General features: G+C 37.1%; 1 protein-coding gene across 1 annotated transcript; it reads left to right on the forward strand.

The window, feature by feature from the left end:
- Positions 1 to 6,306: 6,306 nt before the first annotated feature.
- Positions 6,307 to 7,590, forward strand: LOC131627790 (uncharacterized). Its single transcript, XM_058898647.1, has 2 exons — positions 6,307 to 6,909; positions 6,982 to 7,590. Exons 1-2 carry the CDS (start codon positions 6,307 to 6,309, stop codon positions 7,588 to 7,590), a joined length of 1,212 nt encoding a protein of 403 aa, XP_058754630.1.
- The last annotated feature ends 2,193 nt before the right edge of the window (positions 7,591 to 9,783 follow it).

Here is a 9,783-nt window from a genome sequence, read left to right on the forward strand (position 1 = left end):
CAACACAGATGATAATTCAAGAGAAAGCAATGGTGGGAGTGATGAAAATCTATCAGAAGCCATAGCCATGCTTGGAAAACAATTCAACAGACTTATTAAAAGAGTTGATCAGAAGTCCAGACATGTCAAGAACACTTCCAATGACATCAGCCAGACCTATGATCCAAGCAGAAGACTCAAAGCTGAGGAGAATTTCAATCAAGGGAAAGGGGTTCAGTGTCATGGATGTGAAGGATTTGGACACATAAGAGCTGAATGTCCTACCTACCACAAGGAGCAAAAGAAAGGACTGTCTGTCACTTGGTCGGATGAAGACTCTGATTCTGAATAAGAAATTGCAAGACATGTCACAGTTCCAACAAGAGTCTATGCATCTGATGATGATTCCAGTGATGATGAGCTAACCTTTGATGAAATTGCTGCCTCATACAAGAAGTTGTGTATCAAGAATGCTGAAGTCTGCAAACAAGTGGAGAAGCAAGAGATAATCATAAAAGAGTTAGAAACTAAGAAGAATAGACATCTTGCAACGATAGACTCTCTCAGTAGTGAAGTAAGCATGTTGAACTACAAACTTGATCAAATGACCAAGTCTTTCAAAATGTTGAATAATGGAACTGATACTCTATAAGAAATTTTGGAGTCTGGAAAAAGAACAGGAGACATGTCCTGGGTAGGATTTGTGCCTAAAGAGGAATTCACCTCTGAGTTCAGGAGAGCAAAGCCCGAAACTTGTGTGACCAACCAGATGTCAGCCCCAATGTGACAACATCAAGGAAACAGAAGAAGGAGGCATTCAAAGAAGAAATTCCAAAAATGGAGGTGTCATCACTGTGGAAGATTTGGTCACATAAAGCCATTCTGTTTCAGACTATTTGGATATCCAAATCTAATTCATCAAGCCAAACCTGAATATGATACCTGTAACAGAAAGCAACGGTGGATGGCTAAGAATGTTGCTCTAGTAGCACACATCTCTTTAAGGATGTCTACCAAAGAAGATTGGTACCTTGACAGTAGTTGCTCAAATCATATGACTGGGAGAAAGAACTCACTAGTAGACCTCAAACTTGAGGGGACCAACTATGTGACTCTTGGTGATGGAGAAATAAGAGAAGTCAAAGGTGTTGGCAAGATAGAAGGTCAGGGTGTTCCGAATCTAAATAATGTTTTACTTGTACAAGGACTGGCTGCAAGTCTTATAAGCATCAGCCAACTATATGATGAAGGATTCAATGTCAGGTTCACTAAAGAAGAGTGTATTGTCAATAATGAAGCAAATGAAGAAGTCATGAAGGGATTTAGGTCTAAATATAATTGCAACCTATGGAAGCCTAACACCCCAAACTACCCCTCTGACTACTCCCTGATCAGAGAGGAAATAAAAGTTGACTGCTAAGAATCGGATGAATCTGATGAAGAATCATATGTTGGAGAGCTCACCATAAGTGAAATAGCTGCTGGTTTTAATGAGACCTGTTGTCATACCCCAAAATTATCCCATCATATTTCAATATATCTTGACTCATATGAGCTTCAGTTACTCAAGCATATGCAAGAATTGAGCACACTTACTTATCTCCTAAGCAACCAACCCATAACTAGGGTTTTGCTTCTCTCAAGATCAAATCAAGTTCTAAGACCTCAAATGGATCCCATGGTCTCTCATATGCCCCAAAGGGTCCCTATGCCAAGTTTCAAGCTCTGATTCATAAGAATGCTCAGTCAACTGCTCAAATGGTCAACAATCGACCAATTGGACCTAAAAGTCAACTATGGTCAAATTACAGTCAAAACTCCTGATTTTTTGGTCAACATCAATATTTTGAAGTCACCTTCATCATTTGATCAAGGTATGATCATGATTCATCAAGGAAATATCAGAAATCCACAAATGTCCAAGTTACTAAATTAGGGTTTTTAGAAGAAAGTCAACCCAACTTTGACTGATCATATCTCTTTCATACTTTATCAGAAATTCCCCAACCAAAGCCTATTCTTAATGAAATTTCATTCTCTACAACTTTGATGTTGGATCCAAGATCCAGAAATGCTTCAGCAAAAGAGATATGTGCCAATACATTACAGGTCCTTCTAAAAGATCGCAAAAAGCTGTTTTTTGTCAGGAGCCATATCTCCAAGATAAAATCCTCAAATGAAAAAAAGATTCCAAAGTGGCTTATAGAGGACATATTGGGCTTTCCAAAAAGTCCTAGATCATCTCCATATGACAAATATTGAATGAGTTATGGCTTGTACAAGTTGGGCGATTTTGTGAAAAATGCACAAAAGGCAAAGTGGTGAATTTTGATATTTTGGACTATTGGGCCAAGGCCTTGGATCTCAAACACGTCCATGAGCTGAGTAAAGAATTTTAAATCAATTATTTTATTTTTATGACATTTATCTTATTTATTTGAATTTTTATTCTTTTAAATATTAAATAAATTAAATAAAATATGAAATAATTGAATTAAATCACAAGATTTATTTTCCAAACATATCAAGTGATCCAAATATCATATATATCCTTCAAAATTCGTGCAAAGCATGATTGGAATAAGATTGGATTCAAAAAACCAATTTTAGAAAGATTCGTATACAAACTTCCAATCAAATATTTCCCCATGATCACAAGAGATTTGCTTGAAGATTATTAACCTAATTTCTTCTATTATAAATACTTATCAAGCATAGAAGAATAGGGGACGAAATTAGGAGAAGAAACTCTAGGGTTTTCAAGGTTCCAAAATATCAAGAAAAGTGGTAAACTCGTGTGGATCTTTCCAAGGTTTCTCAAGGCCAAATATTCATTCTATTCAATTCATAAGGTACTATAAAGCAGACTCAGGTGATTTACTACAGGTAATTGTGCCAAGAATTCATATATCATAATCTCCATATTCATGCATATTCTTGAAATTTTTATTTGTATGATTTAACGTGTTTACAGTGAATCTAACAATTACTATGAGTTTATGATGATGTTTAGAGAAGCTTAAAAGCATTGAGTGGAAGCTTAGGCGCATGAACCAAGTTCCACCATGGTTAGGGCAAAACGAATATGGCCCTTCGTTCTCGCGTTCCCGAGCCGTTTCAGGCAGAACCGATCGTACCATTGAGTTCGTAGGGCCCGAATTAGTAAACCTGGGTATTCTTTGTTTCATATTTGACACATTTTATGAGGTTTCTTTTTTTCCCAGATTCGCTACGAAGTTTATCGCAGAAGTCGTAGCAAATCAGCAGCGAAACCGTGGCCAAAAGTCAAGGTGTAAAACGAAGATGATGATGAACAGTAATAACGACCAGTTGACCGTACGTGGGATTGTTTCATTGGCCAGTCAACATGCTGAGCTTCTCTCTCCATATTATTGGATCATACGCGCACGCCTGGGCCCCACGTTGATGTTTTGGGTTGACTGATCAATTTAAGATTTTGTTTCGTATTTAGTTTATCACGTGTGACATATTGATGACTAACAACACGCGGTACAATTGGCAAAGAAGAGGAGCTTGTTTCTATGATGACCTGGGTTCGATCCCCAGGATTAATAATGCTATATTTATAGCGAATTCTTTGATTATAGGTTTCATGCTGCGCTCCCACACATGACACAGTGAGCCTTCAATCAAGCACCCTTTGATCTCCAGCAAAGCCAGATCTGAAGGCCCAGTATTGAGGGTGCATCTCAAGGACTCTCAGCCATGCTGCACTCAATCCAAATCGGGGTTCCTACTTTGCTTTTTATTTTATATTTATTTGTTTTATTTTATATTAAATTATAACTTTTCTAAAAAACATTTTTTCATAATAACTTAAATTAGGTTTTTTTGATTAGGTTTTTTTTTAATAATTTTAATTTAGGTTTTAATTAGATTAATTAATTTAGTTTAGATTAATAATTTAATTTTTAGACTTAGGATATTTTAGTCAAATTAAGTTATTAGGCGAACTTTTAATCACTAATATTGGGCTAATTTTATTTTTAGGCTTTGTAACCCTGATTTTATTTTTTGGCTAACTATTTTTCATCATGACTATTAATCACTGTTCTCCCTTAACCCTAAAATTTCACAATAGGTAGGTATTGTCCATTAAATTGTAGGTTTAGGCTTTTTATACAAACCTTTTTTTTTTGTTTTATGCACTAACCCCTTATTTCTCAAGTTTTGCTTTATTTATTTTAATTCTGCCTTATTATTTATAATTTTGGGTTTTATTTTATTCACATTACTATTGCTTGCTATTATCAATTATTGCAACTGCCCCGAGGCCTTCTAATAGCTTAGGGTTTACTTTTTTATTTTCCTGCCTTTATTTTTCTGCCCACAGGTGTTTATTGTAATAGCGTAGGAATTTACGTTTTCTGCCCTTTTATTTCGCCATAATATTAACTGTTGTGGTTAGTCATCATAGGGAGTGCAAGCCTGTTAAATAACTTAGATCACTAATTACAAGATAATATAATCGAATTGAATCACGTGATTGTGACACAGACACACCTTTAGGGTTACCTCTCTTGTTTCCTGTTGCCTGTTGCCTTAATTTGTGAAAATAGTCAAGTCCCTCGATTCCGAGGATACCTAAGCAAAACAAATGTTGCCCTCAGTTCATTATCATCATCAATTTTGTCCCTCGATGTTGCCTTGTAAATGATGATTGTCCCCATTGCTAAGGTATCCTTGCATGTTGCCTAAAATGACTATTATATCCTTCCCTAAGACTACCTACCCTCTATATGGTAGGGACAGTTTTATGTCGAACGATACTTTTCTCGATGACCCTTTACATCCAATGAAAGGACTTCCTACCCTCTTATGGTATGGATAGCCTTTTCGAACCGAAAAGCTAAAAGAACGATTTTTCTAACTTAGGGTAGGTGCTCCTGATTGCTTGCTCTATTTAAATTGAAATTCAAAATTCCAATCTCCTTTTTCACACTCTTTTTTACAAAATACTTTCAAAACAAGGCTACACTTATTTACAAGCTAAAGTCCTTAACAAAGTTTTTTTACTATTCACACACGACACTGCAAACATTTTTGAAAACAAAAGTGAGCTAAGCAATTAAGAGCCCATGGATAACCATGGATACAAAGGGTGCTTACACCTTCCCTTTGTATAACTTACCCCCCAAACTCAAAGTCTTTTAAAAGTTCTTTTTCTGTTCTTTTAGCCTTTCTTATTGGATAAAATAAAAGTCGGTGGCGACTCTTTCTATCCGCACATTTAAAAAGTCAGTTCTCCCACCGTATTACACTTGTCTAATGAATGAGAAACTGCATGCAAAAGTAAGGGAGTACAAAAGTATCAACAGATTCCTGCTAGAAGAAAGAGTAAGACTTATGATAGACATTACTGATTGGGAAAGAAAACTAGAAAAGTCAAATGTGAGCAATGAGTCTAAAAGTCTATCTGTAAGTAATGTCACAGAGAATGTTTTAACAACATCTGAAGACATTGTGAAGGTAAAGGGTATGTTAGGTATTTGTAACCAAAACATATTATAGCAATTAACCTATGTGGGGGAATACTTTTTGGGCTTTTTAAATATCTACGATTTGAAACTTCCCTCACTCAGTGTGCATATAAAGCTCCCTTGCTCTCCTATTCTTCTATAAATGGCAAACATACCTGTTGGTTCTTCTTGCTACTTATTAAGGTTGAACTGCTCAGATTCTTTTCACAAGCGTGACACAAGTTCTGTCTCAAGGAGTTTCAGTATGTCTCAGCAATCGTGTGATGCATTTCCCGTATCTGACTCAGCAACACCGGAAGAGCCCTCTAACCCTAATAGGATTCTGAAGGTTGTACCTTTAAGGACGATTAGCAGTGACGAAGTAAAGGCCACAAAGTCTAAAATGGCACATGCAAAACGGCCCAAGGAGGGTATTCGTAACAAGGGCGCCAAACCTTCTTCATCTAATACCATAGAGGAACTTACTAAAGAAGGAACCAGATATGTCGATAAAGCAATTACCAGGATTGTTACACACATTCTGAAGGAAAATCATCAAGTGCCTGGGATATCTGTCCCTCTTCAAACCATAATGCCTGATCCCATCAAGAACACCAGTAAGGCTGAAGTTGCTCACACTTCTGGTTGTGACCCAGCATAAGAGGAGATCAACAAGGATGGACAAGGAATTGTTGAGAATACCAATGTTACTGAGGATGTCAATGACATCGAAGATAATGAGCACACTAAGGTCAATACTGAAATAGGTACCAATGTGGTAGACTTAGATGAGTATTCTGACAACGAGTTGCCTGCCTCCCTAAATCCAAGTGTAGCCAACAGGCTAATGACTAGAAGAAAAGGCAAAGTTGTTTCCCAAAGGTCCCCTAAAAAAAGTGCACAAGTGAAAAGCCCTGTCAAAGACTCTGTCAAGAAGAAGAGTACTTCTGCTGGTCCTATCAAGAGCAAAGTTGTGGCAAAGAGTACAGGGGTTGGTCCATCAAAATCCTGGAGCAAGGTTTTTCCAAAGAAAAGAAAGGAGTGGGAAATTGTTGAATCTGAGTCTGATGTTAAAGTGGATGTTCCTGACATTCCATCAAGGAAGAAGCCTACAACCAGCAAGCTTGCTGCAAGTATTCATGAAGTTCCTATTGATAATGTGTCATTCCACTATGCCTCTAGTGCCAGTAGGTGGAAATATGTGCTCCAAAAGAGACTGGATATTGAAAGGGAATTGACTCAAAATTCTCTTGAGAACAAGGAAGTCTTAGCGCTAATTCTGGAAGCTAGACTATTGAAGACTGTTTGCAATCTTCCCAAGTGTTATGAGAAGTTGGTCAAAGAATTTGTGGTGAACCTATTTGAAGATCGTGGAAACAACAGGAGTGTGGACTTTAGAAAGGTGTTTGTGAGAGACAACAAAGCTTGTCAAGTGATCACAACCAAGCAGGTAAATAGCTAGCCCCTAAAAGAGAAACTAACTGCAAGTAAACTGAGCATCAAGTATGCAATGCTTCACAAGATAGGAGCAGCTAATTGGGTACCAACGAATCACAAGTCCACTATTTCAACTGTTCTTGGCAGATTTATGTATGTTGTAGGAGCAAAGGCAAAGTTTGACTATGGAACATATATTTTCGATCAAACTATGAAGCATGCTGGAACCTTCAGTGTTAAGGGTACAATTGCCTTTCCATCCCTCCTGTGTGGCATAATTCTGACTCAGTATCCCAACATTCTCAATGAGCATGATATAGTATGCAAAAGAGAAAGTCCCTTGGCTTTCCACTATAAATTGTTTCAAGATACGCATGTTCCAGACATTGTCATGACATCGGCTGAAACATCCACGTCTAGAGCATCAGCCAGCAAAGCAGAAGTCATAGCAATGTTAAAAGAGACCTGCAAAGAGCTGGAAGCTAGGAAGATATCCCTTGAAAAGATGATAAGCACTCTGGAAATGGATGAGAATAAGGAATTTTCAGATGCTGTAAAGATGGAAGATAAAGATGAACAAGAGAAGGAAGTAGAACCTGAAGAAGATGTGGAAAAAGAGAGTACCAGTCCTACTGATGGCTCTGAGAAAGGAAGTTATGCAGGCACCTCAAGTGGGTCTGACTCCGGACAGTAAATGCAGCTGGAGTTCTGTTTGTTTCTTTTGTTTTTTTATGTTTTGCCTTCTTTCGTTTAGCTTTGTTTGCATTTTATTCGATTTAGTTCAGTTTAAGTTTTGTTTGAACTTGAATTATGGGGAGAAGACAGTAGTTTGTTTTGGCAAATTTTATGGCCAAACAGGGGGAGAAGTAGTAATGTCACCCCAGAACAACAAGTATGGTGGTTGTGTGATCAACAAATTTGATGTGCTTATTTTTTTGTTGATCTGTTTGTGCTTGTGCTGCTCTTGTGGTGTGGTTGGTTTTGATCTGTTTGAGCACTGTGTGCATACTGGTGGTGTATGTTGTCTGTACTGTATTAGCTCTGATTGTGTTTTGTTTGCTTTGTTTCTGCTGCAAGTGTTTCTCTGATATGGTGTGACTGGTTGTTTTAGCCAAAAATTTGCCAAAGGGGGAGATTGAAGATGTTTTTCATGTTGGCTGCATTTATGGCAGAACATACCTGAGTATTTAATGTCTTGACTGATGTCATGACATGTTTGATAGTGTGTTATGCAGGCTGCATATGTGTTAAGCTAATACAGGTTCTGTAGTGAATGTCATGACCGATGTCATGACATCCTTGTGTGACAGCAGAAGCTGTTATATTTTATTGATTGTGTTTCCTGATTTCTCTCAATATACAATTTAGGAAACCTTTCATTGTGTGCTAAATATTTCGTCCAGAAGATTTTGCTGACAGCATATTCTGTAACAACCAGATAGTGTGTAAATTAGGTTAACTTGGTTAACCCTAATTTGTTTCTAAAAAGGCCCAAGGCCCAAGAGCTACATATAAAAAGTCTGCAATCCTAATTTGGAACTCAGAGAGAAAGATTGTTAATTGTGAAGAACCATAGTTTAGTAGCTGTCTCTTGTACTCCAAGCAATTGTCTTTGATGATTGCGTTGAAATATGTTGTTTCTGTTAATTGTCACTCTAAGCTTTTAAGCACGAGTGTGTGTCTCTTGATTGAAGCTTTTAAGCAGATCAAGGTGTGTTTTTGAAGTATGTCTTCTCTCTGAATTTGTGTAATGTTTATTTGTAATCACTGCTGTGATTAAGGGGGAGTGAGTGGAGATACTCAGGTCTAGGAATAGATTGGAATAACATTGGGTAGGTTTTAAGTGAGGAGTTGTAAACGGGGGAGTTTAACTCGGAATTAATTCTGCTTATATTGGATTCCCTCCCTGGCTTGGTAGCCCCCATAGTAGGTTGTTTGAACCGAACTAGGTAAACAATTTTGTGTGTTCTTTATTGTTTTTATGCGTTTCTGTTTTAATTATTTGTGTTGTGTAATTGTGTATGTCATAACATCCAGTAAGACATTCAGCGTGAGTTACTAGAATTTTCAAGATCGTCATTAAAACCATCTGAAGAGACTCTTCTGGGTTCAGTGTCCCTTTTAGAACAAACATCTATAGATGAAGAGCTTCTATACACAAATTGGATTATGGCTATGCAAGAATAACTAAGTTAATTCTCAGTCAATGATATGTGGGATCTAGTGCCAAGACCCACGGGAACTCATGTGATTGGAACCAAGTGGGTCTTTAGGAACAAGCTAAATGAAAAAGGAGACGTGGTAAGAAACAAAGATCAAACGGTTACACAAGGCTATATTCAGCAAGAAGGATTTGACTATAGAGAAACCTTTGCACTAGTTTCCAGGTTAGAGTCTATTCGTCTTTTAATTTCGTTTGTTGTAAATCATAACATCATCTTATATCAGATGGATATTAAGAGTGCATTTCTGAATGGTTACATAACAGAGGAAATGTATGTACACAACCTCTTGGTTTTGAAGATCATAAAAATCCTGATTACGTTTTTAAACTCAAGAAATATTTGTACGATCTGAAACAAGCTACCAGAGCTTAGTATGAAATATTAAGCAACTTTATCTTAGAAAATGATTTCATCAGAGGAAAGGTATTTACATCCTTGTTCTATAATTCAATCAAAAATGACATTCTAGAAGTACAAATATATGTTGATGATATTACATTTGGTTATGCTAACACTACTTTGTGCAAGCAGAATTTGAAATGAGTCTGATGGGAGAACTCAAGTTCCTTCTGGGACTTCCAATCAATCAAGGCTCTTAAGAAACTTCCGTTCATCATAGCAGGCATACTAAGGAACTTATGAGGAAATTCGATCTATCAGAT

This window comes from Vicia villosa, unplaced genomic scaffold (assembly GCF_029867415.1).
Source record: "Vicia villosa cultivar HV-30 ecotype Madison, WI unplaced genomic scaffold, Vvil1.0 ctg.000402F_1_1, whole genome shotgun sequence".
NCBI lineage: Eukaryota > Viridiplantae > Streptophyta > Magnoliopsida > Fabales > Fabaceae > Vicia > Vicia villosa.